At 41.5% G+C, this 21,860-nt stretch overlaps 1 protein-coding gene across 2 annotated transcripts in view; it reads right to left on the reverse strand.

Moving 5' to 3' along the window:
* scube1 (signal peptide, CUB domain, EGF-like 1) overlaps positions 1-21,860 on the reverse strand; it is a 111,691-nt gene that overhangs the window by 72,368 nt on the left and 17,463 nt on the right. For both annotated transcript variants that reach the window (XM_053415023.1, XM_053415022.1), the window contains exon 3: positions 10,619-10,744. In XM_053415023.1, the coding sequence (XP_053270998.1) occupies positions 10,619-10,744 (126 nt within the window). The remainder of the gene's footprint in view (positions 1-10,618; positions 10,745-21,860) is intronic.

Below are 21,860 nucleotides of genomic sequence, written 5' to 3' on the forward strand. Positions count from 1 at the left end.
CGCGTTAAAGGGAAACTGTGGGGACCAAATTCTCCAGAGTTCCTCCACAGGACATGTCTTAAATAGGCTTTTGTAATCATGCACCTTATCTTATAAAACAAATTGTCTTTCATTGATGTCTCCCGCCTCATATCTGTAACACGTTGGACCTCTGGTTGACACGCTGGGGTTTCTAACCGCTTGCTGTTCAGCCACCTCGCGGATCTCACAGTGAAGTAAAACGGACGTATCGGAAGGAAAATAAACTCATGCAATTGCAGCAGATATTCACAGAGTACCAAGCGACCGACACATTGAGCCCAGCTGTGTCCACGGCAAAACCAAATAAATAAAGTCAAACTCAAAAGGAAGAAAGGAACCGATGAGGACCGTTCTTTATCAGACTACAATTAGGCAATCTAAAATCAATTTGTGCCCTAAGCTTCTTTTTTTTTTATCAAAGTCTAATTTGTCAGGTTCTGAGGTTTCTGAATATCATGCTCTGCGTCTATTCAATGCCACAACATCTTAACTGTTTTGCCCAGAGCATGGAAAAGACAAATTAGAACTAAATTGAGTGTGCACTTTGACAGCAAAACAGCTTGTTTTCAAATTGAACTGTTGCACTGCAGCTGACATACAAATATTCTCTCCAACTGTACTCAACTTTATAATCTATACCCACTGTTGCTGTCAAGCTAAGGGTCCTACACCCAGAGGGGGAGAACAACAGATGTGTCCTGAAGATAGATGTGTGGCAGGGCTTGACATTGTACCATATTCCCAGCTATGATCAATGAGTCCGAAGGGATTACCGCATGTTCTACATTTCTACAGGAAGACATCTGATTTTCATTTTCAGCATCTTTGAACTCATCACAGCTGATTGAAGCCACAGCAGTGATGTATGATGTTATGACAGTATGTCATATGAGAGCTGAGTTCTTCTCTGTCTGTGGAGGTAGTAGGTACATATACGCTGCCAGTACTCATTTCATGCATACATGTGTTGATGGGATAAGAGAGGGAGTGTGTTTGATAGCAGTGAGTCCTCGGCCAGTAAATCTCCTGCTGAACGAGACCTTTGAAAGCGAGACATTGTAACAAACACTGAGATCCTGGGTTGATGGGCGGTGAGAAGATGAAGGTCGGAGATTAGCTTAAACAGCAGTTTGACTACAGGCTGTTCTGTTTATATGATTACTATGTATCATAGGGTACTATTTATCTCAACAGTTTGTGATTACAGTAAACACAAAGCTTGAGAGGGGCTGGTGATGGTACGCTATCTGTGATTCAAAACGTAGGAATGCATAACCCAATCTGAAGAGTGCTATATCTCCTCAAAGTGGGCTAAATATAGACTGGTCCTACTAAACATGCATCATACCTGAAACACAGCCACATTTTCAGGAAAGTACACACCACTGACTGCCAGTATCCCATCTGTCTTTCTTATTTATTTCTAAATAAAATGTATCCTTTTTTTTTTTTTTTTTTTTTACTGAAATGATTCCAAAATAGTTTTAACTGAAACAAACAGGAAATTAGCATTAAAGCTTCTCTGAGGCCTGGGTGCTACCTGGTATGTGTATATTCTGCACTACCAGAATGCCGCTGTGCAAACAGCGTCATACTGTTAAGGACAGAGGATGTCACACCCTGTTAAAGCCCTATGAGACGAATTGTAATTTGTGAATATGGGCTATACAAATAAAATTTGATTGATTGATTGATACTACCGGAAGAAGAGAAGGACTGTTACAATATGTCTTTTCCATTACTTAGCTGTTGTTGTTGTAGCATGACACAATATCGGCATACTGTAAGTAACTGGCACACGGCCGCAGTGTTTGTGAGAGCTGTTACTAAAAGATTTATTAGCTGCGGTTAAAAATAATGCATCAGAGCAACATTCTTCAAGTTTTCAGTTATTTCCACTTTTCTGATACTTGTAATTGTACTCCACTGCATTTCATATAGCAATAATTAACTCTTTACTCCACTACATTCATTAGAATTTCTGATGAAGTATAAAAGTATACTTGCATAACATGATCACACCAAAAAAGATACATTGCTTCAGCAGTACATAAAGTAGTAACTATTTACTATTATTATGACACCCATCTTTAACTCTGAAATGATGAGTACATGTTAATGCTTCAATTATAAGAACCAGGTTAATGATAACATTTCAAGAATAACTTAAATTAAAACTTTTTGAGCACGTTAAAGCCCTCAAAAAGCCAATTCATTAAAGACATGAATAATAATAATAATAATAATAATAATAATAATCATTTCAATTTCAATAGGGCCTCTCACCATTCGGTGCTCGGGCCCTAATAAGCCTTCACTTATTGGACTATTACTTTTAATTGACTGTTAATTTCAAATGGAAAAGGTCAGAAGGTCACCCAGTGAATGGGTGTGGTCAGTGGTGTCAAACTCAATCACAGAAAGGGCCAAAATTGAATACTGGGACTATTTCGAGGGCCAAACAGGGTCAACATTTATTAAACAGGATAGACAGGATATTGGATAAAGTGCAAAAAGAAAACGTATTTACATTCTTCTTTCATGTACATGTGCCAGAGCCGGATGTTTGGCATCTTTTCTTGGCTGCCATTTCATTAATGTTTAGGTTCTGTGCTATGGAAACCTTCAAGATGGAGTGAAGTTGTGCATCAGTGTGACTACTCCTGTGAGGGGTTTTTGTTAATCTTCATCACAGAGAAAAGCGTGAGGGCGAACTTGACAGGGCAGGCACTGGGATCTTGGAACGCTGGAAAAATTATTTAATAACACCAAATACTCGGCAGGTGAGCAGGGCCGCTTGTTCTGTGTGTGATAAGCCGGGCATTGCGAACCATGGCTTGATCAGTGGAGACCGTGAATGCTGCCTGGCTCTCTGGCCTGAGCGAGATGGAGAGAGAAAGAAAGAATAAAAAAGAGAGAGAAATAAGCCTCAGAGACAAAGGGAACTTGACGAGGCAGACACCTGGATCTGTGGAACGCTGGAAAAAAATATTTAATATCATGAAATACTCGGCGAGTGAGTCGAGCGCTCTGTGTGCGTCAAGCATTACACACAGTGGCACGGCCTATGGAGCTTTTTTTTCACAAAAAAAAGTGTTTGTCCGATTTACCAGTGGGGCAGTTAAGATAGACACATGATATTTTATCGCAGGCCTGACATAATTGTACCGTAGGTCTGAAGAGGCCTGCACGCCTTGAGTTTGACATGTCTGGTGTAGATAATTAGATGTGGCCACTAAATGTCATATTGCAGCAGTCAGGAAGTCAGTGTCTTACCCAAGTACAAGGAATTGAGGAGCTGAGGCTCAAACCACCAACCCTCTCATTAGTAAAATCCCACTTTACCCCCTTAGCCACAGCCAGCTCTTATTCAACCAAAAGAAACTAAATCACTGGTACAACATCACCATCAGCAGCTGTCTTTCAGGGCAACATCTGGACTAAAACAGATTTATTTGGAATGCTGTTTTACTAACGGACTAAAACTTAAAGGATCCCATACTACAAGGCGGGATTTGCGGCTATTTCCAGATTTAAGTGGATTTTTAGTCCTACAACGCTGGTTTACTTCTAACTTCTTACAATCACCATTGTAAAAACTAAGCTGCTGGTTAAAGGAATGGTTCACCCAGAAATTAAAATCCACTCATTATTACTCACCCCTATGACGATGGGGAGGCGGTCAAAGTTATTGAGTCCACAAAACACTTTTGGAGACTCACGGATAAACAGTGTAGCAGCTGAGTTCAATACAATTAAAGAATTAGGGACTTATCTTAAGACGTAATAAAAGAACAGAAAAAACACAACATGCCTCCATACTCTTCGTGTGGTGTCATCAAAGTGTCCGCAAGCCATAAAATTCAAATTTGTCTAGGAACAAGGTAATTTCCACTGTGTTTTAAGCTTAAAGGCCAATGTATGCTTCTCCGTTTTGACGGACACGGACAGATAGGACCGCCTTCTCTAACGTGGAACGCCCTCTCCCAGGCCTCTCCGCGGCTCCTCGGAGAGCTTTTCGTGCAGCTCTCATTTTTCTAGCTACACGTCGAAATGGCAGAGATACCACGGATAGCCCTTGGCTGTGATTGGTCCGCTAACGCCAGCATTTCGGGACCTCAAACTTCCTGTTCCATTCCCTACATCACAATAAACCAAAATCACAACTACGACTCTATGATTAATGTGACAAGTGTGTTAAGCCAGCGGCGTTGTCCGGCTGACGGTGGCTGGTTAGAGCACTTACAGCATGTGTGTACGGTCACATACGGTTATAACGAACTTTCGTAACGGGGCTAGCGGGCTAGCCACCATGCTAACTGCGGTGGGAACAGCGCAAAAACCCGCTGACTTTAATCCCACGGCTGTCATGACACTGTTTCTCAAACAGCGTCAGGTTAGAAGCAAACACTTGGTAGTAGTTAGCATCGGCTGTCCGTGCTGACTGTGTGTGGAAGCTGGGGGGAAGCTAGCTGCCTCCGTGTAGCTTCAAGCTGTTGCAGCTGTTGAATTAGCAACGCAGTTTGGAAACAAGACCAGGGAACCGCTGCGTTAAGACACGATAACATAAGCATTTTGACCCGCTGGGTGTCACTTTATTTCAGCAAAAACTGTCGCGTCATCAACATCCTTTTTCTGTTAGTTGCCATCGTTCACTGTGAGTGAGGAGCCGGGAGGACGTAAATAAACCAGCGTGGACTTCTTCTATACACCTCATGAGGTAGGCTTCTCTAAGCTCGACTTCAGTTGCGCCATCTACTGTTCTGGCGGTGAATTGTTTTCACATCAAAAAGGCTCGTAGAACTATAAATCAAAAAGGGTCCATCCGCTCCGTCCGTCCGTCAGTCCGCAACGGATTTGGAGAAGCATACAGAGGCCTTAAACGTCCACCAGAAGTGTCTGTTGGACATTTAGCATTTCAAACAGTCCCTGAATTCACCTCGTCAAAAGATATCAGCGGATATTAAGGCATATAACACCTTTGCTCACCCATATTTCTTGAAAAGTCCTGGGTGTAGAAGTTGCATTACCCCTGGAATAGGGCAGTGGTAGCAATCTTATCCGTGTATGGTTAAGAAGAATAATATCTAATCAACAAACCTGTATTTATGTGAGAAAATAATGAATTTCAGTGACACGACTTGTAGAAGTCGTGTATATAACTTAACAATAAGACAGGTAATCTGTTTTCCTTATGGCACTGACCAGACCACACTGAAAATTAAAGTTTTTAGACCATCCATATCTTTTAGCAAACTTTTTTCTCCTGCACCAGTTGACCTGTAGTGGGATCTGAATCTCTATATCACTCCTCTTCAATGTTGTTAATATTGGCTTCATCTGATGAATTTTTCAGTGGCTCCAAAGTCATCATTCATCCAAACGGAATTCAAATGTTTCATCCAGAAAATTATGTATTTCCTCTAAAGAGTACTTGTCAAGCTGCCCTTGACTCCGCTTTCACTGTTATGAGATCAGGTATTTATAGGGCTGCAACTAACGATTATTTTAATAATCGATTAATCGGTCGATTATTTTTTCGATTAATCGATGAATCGGATAAAAATAGAAACATTTGTAATTGCCGCATCTTTATTAAAAAACTGAACATTACTTTCTGAACATAAAAACAGAACATAAATTCACAGTAGAATGAAGTGAAAAGTGAAAAAATAACAGGTTATTGCTTCAACGTCCCTGAGCTATTAAGTCATATTAAATAATAATAAAAATGGAACACAAAATAAAATACAATGTATGATATACATTTTTATATGTATATATAAATACAAAAAATGAAAAGGCTACTTTCTTTTATAAAGTGAACAAACTGAGGTTTTCTGTTAGAACAATAAATAAATTATAAAAAATAAAGAAAAATGCAAACTACCAATCTGTCCACACTGTATTTGTTCGAACATTAACATTAACATTGACATTAACGCGGTCTTGCTTGTTGCTCTAACAAACACACAAACTCACTGTTCAGTTAACCGTTTTAGGCATGAACTTTGCATTGCAATGCAAAAATGTAAGCATGTCTACATGCTCCTGGCTAAGGCTGGCTCTCTTCTTTAAAGCTATGTTGCCTGCGGCAGAGAACAGCCGCTCTGATGGTGTTGAGGTGCCAGGGATACACAAGTAGGACTTGGCTAGCCTGGCCATTATCGGATATTTGTCCATGTTGTTTTTCCACCACTGCAATGGGTTTTCTTCCTCTTGAAAGTTTCTTTTCTTCAAAGTATCTGAGGACTTCTTCCCGTACTTTTGTGTTGACATCATCATCTCCGCTTGATCCATCCCCTTCTTCACTGCTGGAACCAAGGAGTGAATCAAGTAGTGTGGTAGGAGTTGTTGATGCAGAAGCTGTATCGGAGGAAGTGTCGGGCTGCTGCAAATTCCTCTCCATCTCTCCAAGCGCCAGTCTTTGCACTTTGTTTTGAACACAAAGGATTTCTTCAGGGGAAAGAAACTTCAGTTTCCTAAACCTTGGGTCAAATGCTGACGCAAGAATCACTGTGTTTGCTGCTGCTGTGTCTGAAAAGGTAGTCTCCCTTTTCCATCGCTCCTGGAGCTGATTGGTAGCAGTGACTTGAAAAGCCTGCAACGGGCCCGACTCGTAGGCAGCACTCTCGGTGGACTTCAATAGCCCCTTCACAAGTGGAGGTATTGCAGATATTGTAGTGTATTTCTCTGCACTCATGAACACAGTGGCACATTCAAAAGGCTTTAGGGCTTTTAAAAGTTCTTCTAGCAGGATCCACTGTTCTGGTTTCAAATCAAGGTACCTTTTTCCTTTCTGTGTGACAGAGATGTCAGACAGTGTTGCTGTTACAGGCAATCTTTGCTCAATCAGTCGACTGACCATATAAAAGATGCTGTTCCATCTTGTGCTTACATCTTGAACAAGGCTGTGCTCAGGTGTGGCCATCTGTTGTTGTTTTGCTCGTAGCTTACCGCTGGCTAGCTCACTTTTTTTAAAATGTTCCACAAGACATCTTGCAGCCCCAACAGCCTTTTCAATGCTCGGATGCTTTAACGCAGCATTGATCACAAGTTGCAAGGTATGACCAGTGCAACGCACAGAGGACCACCCATTCTTCTCCTCCAGGATGCGTGCCGCAGCCACAACATTGGCACCATTATCATGGACTACGGCAATGATGTTGCTAGGAGGGATTTCAAACCTGGCTACAACTTCTTCCAACCATTCGGCGATGTTGGATCCAGTATGTCTGTCCTGCAGTGGCATGGTAGTGAGGCAGATTGACTTCATTTCCCAATCATCTGTGATGTAGTGACAAGTAACACCGAGGTAGGCCTCAATGGCTACACTTGTCCAAACATCAGTGGTGAGAGCAAGTTTGCTGTTGTTGCCGTTGTTCAAAGCAGTCTTCACTGCATTGAATGTCTGCTCATATTTTCTCTCCATAAGCCTAGTGAAATGGGTCCTTGAGGGAAGAGTGTAACCAGGATAGAAGGTGTGAATCATCGTCCTGAAGCCGTCATCTTCAACCATTGACAGAGGCCTCATGTCAGTGACTAGCATGTTAAGGACGCTATCTGTCAAGACAGATGCTTGCTGTGGTGTACATGATGTTCTTCCAATCAGGAAGCCACTCATTGTTGGTTGTTTTTTTCTGCAATGACAAAGTTAATATTAGTAAGTATGTAAAACAGCACGATTTAAATAAAATTAATATGCCTCATTGTTTTAGTTATTAATACTGTTATGTTGAGGCCAGTAAGTAACCCAAAGATCAATTACAGACAATACACATTTTTATAATAATGATTTATTTATTTATTTTATTTATTTACACTCATGGAGGTTTAAGTAAAATGTAGTATGTAAGTTTATTATGTAAGTAAGATCGTTTTTAGTAATTTACAGATTAAGCTGTAAGTGCTTTAAAAAAATAAAATAAAGTAACAGACACCCCGACACACACACACGCACACGCACACGCACACGCTAACGCTAACGCTTACGTTAGTTTAATAAACGTTTCATGCTTGTAAAGCTGGATAACGAATACATTAACACACCAAACGAGAGAGAGTAGATGTTGCATGTTCTTACTTAAAAACGGAATAAATGTGAGCTTTTGTATTGACTTACCCTGCTGTTGAGCCCCCTTCCTCGTCATGGATGACTCCGACATGTTTTCTTTTGAGGTGTTGTATCATTACCGTGGTGCTTCCGTGCCACGCCATTTCGCTTTTGCAAAGATTGCAACAAACACACTTTTTAGTTTTATGCAGTGTGAAGTGCTCCCACACTTTGGATGATTTCGGTCGAACCCCCTCCGCCATCTTTTATGTCCAAAAATAAAAGCAGTGGTCGCAAACACTAAAGCGCTTGTAGGCTCGCTGTGGGCGCGCATGAAGCATGTACCTGCCGGCGTCAGTAAACAGTTCTGCGCCTACGAGTGACGTATTAATCGCGCGACTCAACGAATCGATGACTAAAATCGTTGGCAACGCTTTTAGTAATCGTTTTTTATCGATTTTATCGATTCGTTGTTGCAGCCCTAGGTATTTGCACATATTATTATACACATGGCCAAATGTGTGTGGAAAATGCGTGTGTGCATCCCCCACAATCTTCAATCACCTTTACTATTGCCCAGTATAAAGACCGGATCCTCTCGCCAGCCTGCTAGCACCTCTGACTCACCTTGTGCTGCTCGATAACCAACTGGTCCCATGCAAGCCATACTTACAAAGTGACTCAGTTGAACATCTTATATATATTTTACATCTTACAGGGTCAGACATTACATTTTATATGAAAACATGTCTAGTCCTGTCACTTGTTTATTACTGTGACCTCCTCTTAGATGATCCTGTAATGTCACATGAAGCTCAGCGTAAGTTCAGTCAGGAAGACCTTACCCCCATTCAATCAATAACAAATCTCTCACTCTCTCTATGCTTGTTTATCAGCTAATTGTATCAATCAGATTCTGCAAGTCTCTTTCAGACAACCATGCGGCTGCTATCAAACTTTAAATCCCTTCTCCTCTGTTCCTCAATTAGCTATAATTCAGTGATGCGCATAACCCACTTCCAGCCCAATCTCCTCCAGTCTTGAGTGGAATCATAATCATCTTATGTGGATCCACAACCACCACCAGTGTCCATCCCCCGGGGGGAATTCCTCTGCTACGTTCTGCTACACCCCCTCCTAATTCTGATGACATCACATTGGGGGCTAAAACTTTGTGCGCATGTCCATACATTTAGTCAAACGTTGAATCAAAGTCTCTCCTGATTGAAGTAGTTGTCATTGGAAAGGAGCTGAAAATATTTGAGGTTACTAATGTAAAGTTGCTACATCTGATTCTAGAGAAATGCCACCTTTCAAAAACAATTATTGTGTTATCTTACAAGATTGTTTTCTCTATGGGTTCCTGTATTTAATAATGTCAGAGTTACAGCAATAGCCATTTTGTTTGTTTAAAAACTGGGTAATACACAGTTCAAAAGACTAATTTCTCTTGCTGCTTTTTGAGTCATTAACGGAAATACATCCGTTACATGTCCATACATGTATTTTCAGTTTATGTGAATTAATATTTGGTGTAAGGACCTTTTCATCACTGTTTTTTAAGCCAATGTTTCAAAGCATTATCTTTGACATTCAGCTGTCTGCAAGTCATTAATTTGAAGTCAATTAACAGCTCTGTAACTGTTCTATACTGCTGGCTGCTAGCACTTAAACTGTCTTTCAATCTTTCAAAAGGTTCAAAGCATGAGCTAAAACACTTACGAATGCCAAAGCATATCCCACCAAAGACACAGAGTGTCAAAAGTGACATGTTTTCTTATGCTCTGAGTTTATTTTGCTCATGTCAGTCAGCAGTGGAGGACTAGGGGATGAAATGTGTTTGAGCACATCCCTGCAGGACTACGTTTTGTACTGGGGAAAAATACAGAAGTCTGGCTGACACTGACACATTAACACAGCACTGGAGCTAAATGGGTTGGATCTGTCAATAATAAAGCCCAGACATATAAAAAAGCACAAATGATGGAAACCCTCCACCTAATGACTGACGAACTCTGGGTGAAAGGCAAGTTGAGCCAGACAGGCTTAAGAGATAGACACACACACACACGCAACCTCAGGCATATTCTCTTCAGCACAGACAGACTGACATATCTATTCATTGAGTGAATCAGACTATTATTATTAGATACTTCACACACCCACAAAGATTCTCACCAATATACACTATGGACAGATGAAGATTGACGCATATTTAAACAGACTGCAAAGCAAACACACATTTATAATTTACCACAGGCCGTCCATTCATTTGAATTTGACTGAAAACACATGGAAAGTGCTTGATCTTTTAAACAATAAACAAATCTCACTGACCATTGACGATTGTACAAAAATCCACTGATGTCACATTAAAGTAAATTTAAACCAAAGATCCTGCCATTTGCCAAGATAAGACATAAAAAAAAGACATTAATGGGGTGTTATTCTTAGCACCATTTTTTAACCAAAGTCTATACAATCTCTTAAAAGTTGGAGCGAATGGAGCTCTGTTAACACAGACACAAACAGGACTGTTCTTACCCATGCAATTGTGTCCATCATGGGCCAGCATGAATCCATCGTAGCAGGTGCACCTGTAGTTCCCTGGTATGTTGATGCACTCATGGACACAGCCCCCGTTGTAATCGTTTTCACACTCATCCATGTCTGAAAGAAAACGAAGGCTGTGTTATTGGGAGAGAAAGAATTGGCCTGTCGATTGCTCCAGTACCATTATTCAGTTGTCATTAGTTTTCTGCTGTTGACCATTTCTCATACTTTCATAGATCATCCATCATTGCAAACATAAAATTGCAACTGGTTTGGTCAAAGTTTCTCAGTATTTTTTTGGTGTGTAATGCTATGAAGCCCTTCCTGTCAATCAATGGATATTACTCAAATAAAGGTTAAAGCAGATGTTTTATACAGCGATAAAGAATAATCAAGCATATTAACAATAATGCCTACAACCAACAATTCGACACTTTCTAAACACAATTTTAAAGAGGAAAGGACTGGTTTTACAATGACATTTAAAAATGCAGTTTTAAAGACAGAGGACGAGGTGTTTTCATCAATGAGTCTCCAATTAGCTTTTTAGTAGCCAACTTTCGGAACAATCACATGGTTTCCTGTATTCTTGTGGAAAATCTAATCAGCGATGTGAAGACAGAAGAGCTATCATCGGCACTATGCACCAATATGAACACTATTCAGACATTAAAGGTAGCAGACATTAAACATTGTCGGGGTATCGCTTCAGAGGTTTAATCAAGTGGCCAGTGACAGTACTATGACCGTATCAGGAGATGGAGAGAGAATGATGTTGATGAAGATGATTCCTCTTTTGGTCAAAAGAATTCCTTTCCGCAGGTAACTATGTTATTCTGCAACACATGTAATACCCACAGCATTGCAGTGGAGTGGTGGGGTAAGAAGGGGTAAGGAGCAGTGTTGCCACAGTTACTTTGAAAAAGTAATCTGATTACTGATTACTCCTTTAAAAAGTAACTTAGTTACTTTACAGATTACTTGATTTTAAAAGTAATTAAGTTAGATTACAAGTTACTTTATTAGTTACAGTCAGCAGCTGGCGACAACACCCCCGCCGCCTCAACATAAAAATGACAACCGGTTTTGCCAACACTCACTTTATTAGAAGTGCATTTTTAAAAGTAATGTACAGGCTACATTACTTCACTCCCAGAGACGCAAGAAGAAATTAAATATATATATTTTACTATTAATGACAATAGTAACGCACAGTGACTTGGACAAGTAACTTTAATCTGATTACTGGTTTGGAAATTGTAACGCATTAGATTACTAGTTACTGAAAAAAGTGGTCAGATTAGAGTAACGCGTTACCAGCATCACTGGTAAAAAGGTAGGGAGTTTGGATGGAGGATGAGCAAGGAAATGAGTGTCAGTTGATGTGTACTCATGTATGGATTCTGCCCCCCACCCCAACAATCCCCTCCATGCTGAGCAAGTGTAGACTTTCACTGGAGCCACTCACAAGTGGTTGCCATGCAGAGCCACTTAAACAAACAGTCCACCCCCTCCGTGTGAACAGCAGGAAATCTGCCAGGCAGTGAGGAGGACTGTGGCCCACATCCTTCTCCTCCCTCTATACTGAGGATGACACGTTGCAGGTATGTGCCCTCAGGGCTTCTGGAGCTATAAATGGACCATCTTATTCTCTGTATCTTTCTCAAACCAAATAGAGCGTGCTTTTGATTATTGGGCTCCATTGCATTATAATGTTCAAGAATTTATATTTTCTTTTGAAGAATAAAAGGCCTACCAATATATAAAACAAATTAGACGTAAAAACCAATAGTAATTGTTTTGTAAGTTAAAATACCCTATGTAACAGCACGCTGTTATTATGAGACATTAAATTGAATAGTAAATGGAGTGCATTTATATAGAGCTCTTTTGGTCTTTAAGACCACTCAAGGTGCCATAAGTCTAATTCACCCATTGACCCCCATCTTGGCGCAACAATACAATACACAGTGCTTATTCTATCCCTCATTATTCACCCTGACAGAACACCTGTCAGGGGCATACAGGGTTCGGTGTCTTGCCTAAGGACACTTCGGCATGCAGACTGGAGGAGGAGGGGATAAAACGCGGACCTTCTAGAGCAGGGGTGGGCAATTAGTTTTTCCATGGGGCCACATGAGAAACAGAATGTATTGTGGGGGGCCAGGCCAAAGGCTGAACTCAATTCTGCATAATATTAATTATATTTCTTTATAAAAGCAGTATAAGAGTACTGCATGAAAAAGCGAGGTTGCCTTACAAAAAATGTCATTTATTCAATAAAATTTCCTAAAACAATGGTAAACAAAAACAGTAATAGAAACATTTTGATCCCACTGCCAATGAATCAAAAAACATTTTTCCCCTTCATGTGGGGTTCTGTGAGTGTGAAAGGGTCCAAAATTTGCAATTCAGAAGAAAAACACTTTTCCCCACCCACCACCAGAGGTGTGCTTGGGCTTGAATTCAGCCCTGAAGGATAACCATTTCTGCAAAACAATCATCCAGAAACACCAAAACAAACTAAATGTGAACGTTTTTACCATTTGTGACTCATTATATTAGCGTCATTTTCAGGCACATTCACCCCAAAACACATTTTGAGTTCCATATACTGTTGGAAAGAGGTTCTTAGCTTTCTAAAGACACCGCAATATTGTCTTTGTACTCCAAATAGTAAGCAAGATACATCATATTATAACGATTGTCACTGAACTGTGATTTTGAGAAAAAGCTCTCCAAAGTAATTATCCCAGTTCAATGCTAGTTAGTGCCTTTACATGCCAGCGTTTCTAGTCTAACAACCTCATTTGACTTTTTTCAGTTCAGTGAGAGAAATCTAGTCTCTGTTGGGCTTTCACAAGTGCATCAAAGTCAGGTTGAATGTCTGAGGTTGAGATGCGAAGCACAGCTGCCAGATGATCATCAGTGAGAGAGGATCTATACCTGGATTTTTCAAACTTCATCACTGAGAATGTTTGTTCACATATGTAGGTAGAGCCAAAGAGAACCAACATCTTCTGAGCATATCTCCTTATGTTTGGAAAGTTCTCCTCCTTGAGGGAAGAGTGAAATTCCAGCAGTGATCCTGACTTAAAATGCTCTGCCAGTACCGCATCAGACTGCAGGTCATTGAGTTCCAGCTGAACATCACTGGGTGCATTATCCACACTACAGGTAAAGGGAGAGGAAATCATGTGCATTTCATTCTCGATCATTCTGAGATCTTCAAATCGCCTTGAAAACTTACCATGCAGTGCTTCTAGCATGGTTTGTACCTGCAAAGGTGATCAGCTGATGGTGTGACTTCTTTCAGGGTTTGCATGTGAGTGAGATTGTTGCTCTCCAGTTGGCTTGAAAGAAACTGCATCTTTCTCATGAAAGCCTTCACCAGGCTGTGCATTTCATGAACAAATAGGCCCTTGCCTTGCAGTTTGGTGATCAGTTCATTCATTAGTGCAGTCACATCAACAGCAAATGCAAAATCTGCCATCCAGTCCTTATCTGAGAGCTCTGGGATGTCCTTGTCTTTCTTTTCGCAGAACTCTTGAATCACTGCTCTCAGCTCCCATACTCTTTTTAGCATTTTGCCCAGGCTGAGCCATCTGACAGCTGTGTGGTAGCCTATGTCACCATGTTCAGTCTCATGCTCCTCCAAAAGTGAAACAAACTGTCTATGATTCAATGCTTGTGCCCTAATGAAGTTAACTATTTTAGTGACAACATCAATAACATGGTTCATTTTTAGCACTGACTTGCACAACACATGCTGATGTATTATACAATGCAAAAATACAAATTTCTGATCTGGGTCGATTTCAGTCACTTTATCTTGAACATGTTTCAAAAGTCCGACATTTTTCCCGGTCAAACTTGGACAGCCGTCCGTTGTGACACCTGCCAGGCTGTCCCATTTCAGACCCAGCGTGTTCATGCATGCATCTACTTTGCATCTCCTTTATCCCACAGACAAATACGAGTAACTGGGCTGTGTCACGGACATCGCAGCTCTCGTCAAAAGCCAAGGAGAAAAAGTCAAAAATCGCCACTTCACGTTGCAGCTGAAGTTCCAGATTCCCCGCAATGTCCTTGATTCTTCTTGTCACGGTTCGCCTGGATAACGGGACTTGCTCAAATGCTTCTTTTTTTTCCGGGCATTTTAGTGCTGCAGAGTCCACCAAGCACTCTTTATCAAACTCCCCCTTCGAGAATGGCTTACTGTTTTTAGCTATTTTGTGAGATATCATATAGCTGGTCTTGGTTGCTGCATCCCTGGATGTGTGAAGCTTGGTAAAAAAGCCTTGCTGCTTTTGTAGCTTAGCTAGTAAAGCTTCCGATGTCCCGGCCTTTTCAGCATCAGTCAGGCTTTTGTATTTCTCCACGTAGATCGTCTCGTAATGCCGACTCAAATTGAAATCCTTAAACACGGCGATCTGCTCTCCGCAAACACACGGCTTTACCTCCGACTTCCGTAAATAAATACTTAGCAGTCCATTTTTTTTTTTAAACCCTGCATTCGGTTTCTACCTTTCTTTTTTTAGCGTGAGCAGACATTTTTGAGGGCTGGAGTCGTCTTGTGAGTTTTGACTGCTCGTACACTTGATTCAATCATGCGCACATATTTGATTTACGTTCTGCGTCATTACCGGAACAAAACACTTCAAAATAAAAGCACTGCAGCTTAAGTCCATGCATGAGGTAAAATTTGAATAAAATGTTTACTTTGTAATTTCCAATCAACCTCACGAGGGCCGGTCACGGACAGCCAAGGGGCCGGATGTGGCCCGGGGGCCATACAATGCTCTACAATGTTCTAGAGGACCTGCTCTACCTCCTGGGCTAACAAAACCGCATGGCCCAATTTCCCATGTTTGAAGAATTTACTTCTAGAGCCAGATTAATTGATCGGCTGACTTTATCGGCTGATATTACCCTGTTACAGATTTTGGTATGAAAAGTGGTTTTCACCCATATGAAAGCATTTCCACAGAACAATAAGCAGAAATTATGTTCAGGTTAAAACCTTGACTCACAATGCATTTCATTTGTTTTCCTACAGTGTCTGTGTCTTCCATGCAGTTTGCGAAATACCGTGGCAACTTGGGGAGGACATGCAGCACAGTACAAGGATATTTGTTTTATTTTTCATTTTTGTGTTGATGTTTGCGATGAATCCAGCGAGGGATCCCCTGCTGTGCACTCATATCAAATTCTCCTGACTTTCTTTGGACTTTATAAGGTCTGAAGGTGGAGAAAGCCCGGAGATAATTCGGAGCCTCTCACTCTGAAATATTGGTTCACACATGCACGGAGGATCTAGTTCACGTTAAGGACAAAACATCCAGACATAAACAGTACAATGTGCTTCATCCAGTCCAATAGAATGGATTACTCAGACCTACACATCAGGGAACTAAGCAACCACTACATAAACAGATGGCACAGCCCTGGAGAGCCAGTTCCTCAGGCAAGGACTCAGCAGTTCACTTACACCTCAAGGACAAGGGACACTCTTTGAGGATGGTAATGTGTGTATTTTCGCCAGAGAAGACAGATGGTTTGAGAAATGAGTGAAAAAACCCATCTTTGTCAACCAGGAAAAAGCCTCACTTAACAGAGGAGCTGGTAATACACCACCTACAATATTGTCCTACGTTCTCGAGACAGCTCAACACCCGACCACACCCCAACTCCAGTGACACTAATGACTCACACGATGGCAGGGTCGGTCTACAAGTTAAAGGTATCAACAGTCTTTCAAACCTTGAATCAGAGGACCCCAGAACCCACAACTGATGGGGGTCACCAACCTGCAGGTTTAACATAACGACTTTCAACACAGGTACAGACCCACAAAGGTTAAATATATAAAAACCTCCCATTATGCAGTTATCACTGCCTCTTTGATGAGAGGTGAAACATCTTAATGAAACACAAGCAAGTCCAGTTGCCCACATACACTTGAACAACTTCTGAAGAAATATGAAACCAGACTTTCTTTGTTTGGATTCCAAAGTTTCTCAGGATGTATTTCAAAACTAGTAGTGACTACAGTTGCAATATTTGATTGAGTGGAGGCTGATGGCTCCAAGCAGGAATGAGAAGCTGGCACACATAGCAGCAGTGGGCGACACATACACAAACACACAGAAAGGGCTCTCAGCCTCCACATCCTGCACAAGGACATAACCCAGACCTGGTCACTGAGAATATACACACCCCAGAAACAAAAATTACTGGTTCCAAGTACAGAACATATTCAAATGTGTTCACAGAATCAGAAAACAGCAAATGCCCATAATGACTTAAATACCACAAGTGCAAACATAAGGATTTAAAAATGAATAAGTAAACACACATATTTGTTACCCTGCTTTCAATCCATACAACACTTCCTCTCAGATAATTAACATCTTTGAAGAATTCAAGACATTAACGTCACAGATCCTCATCAATGAGGTTTCACTTAGTTTGAAACATTGTGACAAAAGCCAAATCAGTGCCACATTTTGCACCATGAAGAGACACAGACATGTTTCCTGGAAGCCAATTACCAAGGCCAACACACATCAGTGCATCTTAATTATGTTTGTCTGATCTCTGACAAAGGAACGCTGTCATTGTATTTGTAGGGCCACTCCAGCATGACTGGGATTAGAAGAGAAGATAAATATATCATCTCATCACAGTCAATACTCAAACATGAAATAGTAACCTGAGCCTTCTTTCAAAACTGACCAAACAGTATTGAATGAGCTGCACATGTGTGACGACAAAGAAAACATTTAAATGAAGGAAAATATAACAAATGACAACAAATGTATTGGTTCTTTAAAGAGCATGAGCCTTGTGTATATAAAACCCTCATAGCCATCAATGGCTCATCCTAAAAGCCATTTGCAACCAATTAGGGTGAGCTGGTCAGGCCGACTGTTTGGGGAAGGTTGTTTGGACAGTTTGATGTGCTGCCAGCTCAGATGGCGCGGTTCAGCACGATGTGGCACCTCCTATGTGCTCTGCTTCTCATCAGTCAGTGATGAAGGGAGAAGGTACAGACTAGTAGAAAAGGAGAGGAGTGGGGAGAGAGAGAGAGCTTCACTGAGGGTGATTAATTGGTGCCGGAATTGGTTCAAACAGGCAGAATGAGTCTTCATTCACATCTAAACACATTTCTTCTCCCTGTTTTTGGTGTTGCATTCATTCTTAGCTGTTGTTTTTAAAAGGTAACATTTTTGTTCACTATTTTGCTTTTGCTTGATAGCTGTAGCGGAGAGAGATACAGGCAGGAAATGTAAATGGTTTTGTATTTATATAGCACTTTTCTAGTCTTGATGACCACTCAAAGCGCTTTACAGTACAGTTTTACATTCACCCATTCACACACACATTCATACAGTACATCTATTCGCAGAACTTTGTTATTCTATGGGGGGCCATTCGGGTTTCAGCATCTTGCCCAAGGACACTTCGGCATGCAGACGGGTCAGACTGGGGATTGAACTGCCGACCTTCAGGTTGGAGGACAACCACTCTACCCCTCAGCCACAGCCCCCCCAAAATGTGGTTGGAGAGAGGAAATATAGGGTGGAATTGTGGGTATATTGGAAGGTCCTTCTGCGCATGCGTTTAATGCGTTAAAAAAAAACTGAATTAATCCTGTAATTTAATCATAACGTGTTTTCACATTATATATATATGGTGCCACTTCCTGCCCCTGAGCTGTTGTTGACATCTGTCAGCAGTGACACGACAGCTTTGGACTGGCAGCTGCTTCTGCTCACATGACCAAGTTTTTTAATTGCCAGGGAAATGTTTATGCTCTACATCTCATCAAGGGAATTAGGCACTGGACAGACACACTGTAGGGCATAAGGGAGTAAAGGAGAAAGGGAGAGGAGAGGATGCTGCTTTCATTTTATAAAGATTGTCTGCAGGTTAATGTGAGCTAAATTCAGTATGAAAGAGCGTGAACAATATTTTCATGATAGAAAAGAGAGAACACAGAGTTGTTATGTCATGAGGCAATTTAATGATAGAAAACAACAATTGTAAGTTATCTGGAAGATTATATTACTACATTTACAGAAAATAATGATTTAGCCTTAACTTGATAAATCAATCAATCAATCAATCACATTTTATTTGCATAGGCCATATTCACAAATTCAATTTGTCTCATAGGGCTTAAAAATGTGCGATATCCCTTTTCCTTAACCCTCAACAGAAGTAAGAAAAAAATTCCCATAAAAACTATTAAGGGGGGGTGGGGGGTAGAAACCTCAGGGAGAGCCACATGTGAGGGATCCCTCTCCCAGGACAGAGAGAAGTAATGCAACTCAATGTTTTTTCCGACATGGTTTGGTAGGGGAAGTGCACTCTTTTTTTTTTTTTACAGCTATTATGTGTTCACCCACACATATTTTAGTCTGTACATTTAAAAGTCACCAGATTATTTCCAGGGAATATCATTAAACTGCGGCACTTTGATGAGGGGAGAATTATGCATATGACCATGACACTCTGTCTAGACTTAGTTCAGGGAATTACAATGGAACAACCAGAAAAACCAACAATAACGTACAATTTGTTCGAGTATGAACTTTTTCTGTGAATGACAATAAAGTAAAGAATGGAATTGACTAGGCAGAGCAGGCATGGTAATCAGCTATACACACACAATAAGGGCAGGTGCACACATGTTTCAAATAGTTCCATAAAACATGTGAAATCACTGCATTGGTCCTTACCAGCATCACTCAATTATATTTTCATGTCAACGTGAAATCCCAACCACTTTTTATCTGGCAGGAAACATCCAGAGAAGATGATAACCCACCTCTACAGCTTTACACAACTCGTAGCTCACAGTTTTGGTTTCATTCAGTCTCAGCACTCCTTTCAACCCTGCTTCCTTTCAACTCTTTTGAAAAAGATGCCTGATGAAGCCCACTGTGGAATATCTGACCAGTGCCACACTATCATAGCAGCATAGTCAAGTATTTAACAGCTAAAAAGCCAGTCATTTTTCTGAGGAGTTGGTGGAGAACAAAACCAACCCAAGATAAATAAGACAATGAATATTGGAATTACATTCTGGAGGTTGCCATCAACAAAACTCAACTCCAATAATATTAAAACATCCTCAAATGGGTCAGAACTTGTGAACTCAGAGCTTTCAGAAAAAGTTGAGTCCAAGGTTTTGAATACCACAAGAGAGAAGTTCAAGGACTTTTCTCATGAAAAGTGGTAATCACAGCACCATTTGACTGAGTCTCAGGCACCTGAGCCGCAATGCTCTTCTAGAAAGTTGAGGTCTTGCCTATTTTTCCTTTGTACTGCACATGGTTGAGAGCAAACAGTTTCAATGTTTATATATGTCGAAAAAGTCACAAACATAAATATTTGCAACAGTTCTTGTACCTTCAAAGTCAAAGGAGGTAATTATTGTTATTGCATGACCAAAAGATGCACAGCTTCATAGCAAAATGTCCTGGCATTTAGTTTAGTTGAGTATATAGCCCTACTTTTATTCGTAAACAGTAGTCACACTAAAAACCTAACGTTGTTAAGGCCCAGGTGATTTAAGACATTTTCCCTTGTGCCTCCTGCTTGTGTTTTGTTATGCCATGTGTTTCCCCCTGTTTATTTATGTTGTCATGTGCTTGTTGTGCTTATGTTGTCAGGCCATGTGTGTTCTGTTATTGTCCGGAGACTCCGCCCTCTGCTGCTTCCCGCTCTTTTACTCCCTCATCTGTTCCTTATCATCACCCTGACTGTTTGCCTGATTTGTTCACCTGTGTCTTATCTTTGTTCCTCCTTCTATTTAAGCCCAGTCTTTCTGTTGACCCCTGTCGGATTGTTATCGTTTTTGTCTGTAAAGAAGCCATGCCAGGATAGTGCAATTTTTTTAACTCTGTTTCTCTGTTATGATTTTTGACTCTCATTTTTGATCCTCTTTGTTTTTCCTTTTTTGGAACTCTGTTTTGCCAATTATTTGAATTGGATTTTCTGCTCTCATCATATTTGTCTTTTTGGATCCTTGGTTTTCATATTTGGGAAATAAAGAAGTATTTTTTGCATCTTGGTCTGCGATTGGGTCCTTACTTTGAGAAAGCCTAACAGTGCAATCTGACCAGAATGGACTCAGAAGACCCTGACCAAGTGAGGGCCGCCATCGAACATCATGAAAGAGTCCTAGGACAACACCAGACTCAGCTTGAAGCCGCCCTTACGAGCGTCAGAGACCTGACGGCCCAGATACAGGCTTTGCAGCTCAGCCGATCCTCCGCGGCTACTCCGCCCTCGTCCCAGCCTCCAGCACCAGCCCATGAACCTAAGCTGCCTCCTCCTCAGAAATACGCTGGTGAGCCCGGCACATGCCGCTCTTTTCTCTCCCAGTGCTCTGTAGTTTTTGAACTGCAACCTACCTCCTTCCCTTCTGAGCGCTCAAAGGTGGCGTAAACATCATCTAGCTGAGAGTGGGGAACCACTCACTGGGAGGCCCAGTCGCCCTCCTGCAACAACTTCAAGGACTTTTCTGACAAGATGAGAAGGATTTTTGATCGGTCTTAACACGGGCATGAGGCCGCTAGTGAACTGTTACATATGCGCCAGGGGCAAGGGTCCGTTTCGGATTATGCCATAGACTTCCAGACCCTCACAGCATCCTCTGGCTGGAACGCCGATGCGCTCTTTGATACATTCTTGAACGGGCTGTCGGAGGAGATCAAGGACGAGCTGATCGCTCATGATCTACACCAGACCTGCGATGCCCTGGCCAACCTTGCCATTAGAACCGACACAAGGATGCAACAGCACCGATGCATGAGAGCATCCGGGGGGCCCCGCAGATTCTCTATGGTCACCCCTGTCACCCAACCAGCACTCTTTTCGGCTTCTGAGGATCCTGGTCCAAAACCTGTGCATGTGGATTGCACCCGTCTGACCCTGGCTGAGCGGCAGAGAGATTCGCCTCCCGTTCCTGCCTGTACTGTGGCCAGCCAGGACACTTCATCTCTGCCTGCCCGGTAAAAAACCACGCTCACCAGTAGGAGGGGTACTGGTGAGCGTCACACCCCTTCTTCCCTCCTCAGAACAACGCACTTCTGTTTCTGCCATCCTGAAGTGGGGGGTCCAACAACAGGAGGTGGTGGCGTTGATTGACTCCGGAGTGGAGGAGAACTTCCTCGACTCCCGCTTTGTGGCTCAGTGGGGATTACCGGCCATACGACTC

The sequence above is a fragment of the Pleuronectes platessa genome, chromosome 22 (assembly GCF_947347685.1).
Source record: "Pleuronectes platessa chromosome 22, fPlePla1.1, whole genome shotgun sequence".
NCBI lineage: Eukaryota > Metazoa > Chordata > Actinopteri > Pleuronectiformes > Pleuronectidae > Pleuronectes > Pleuronectes platessa.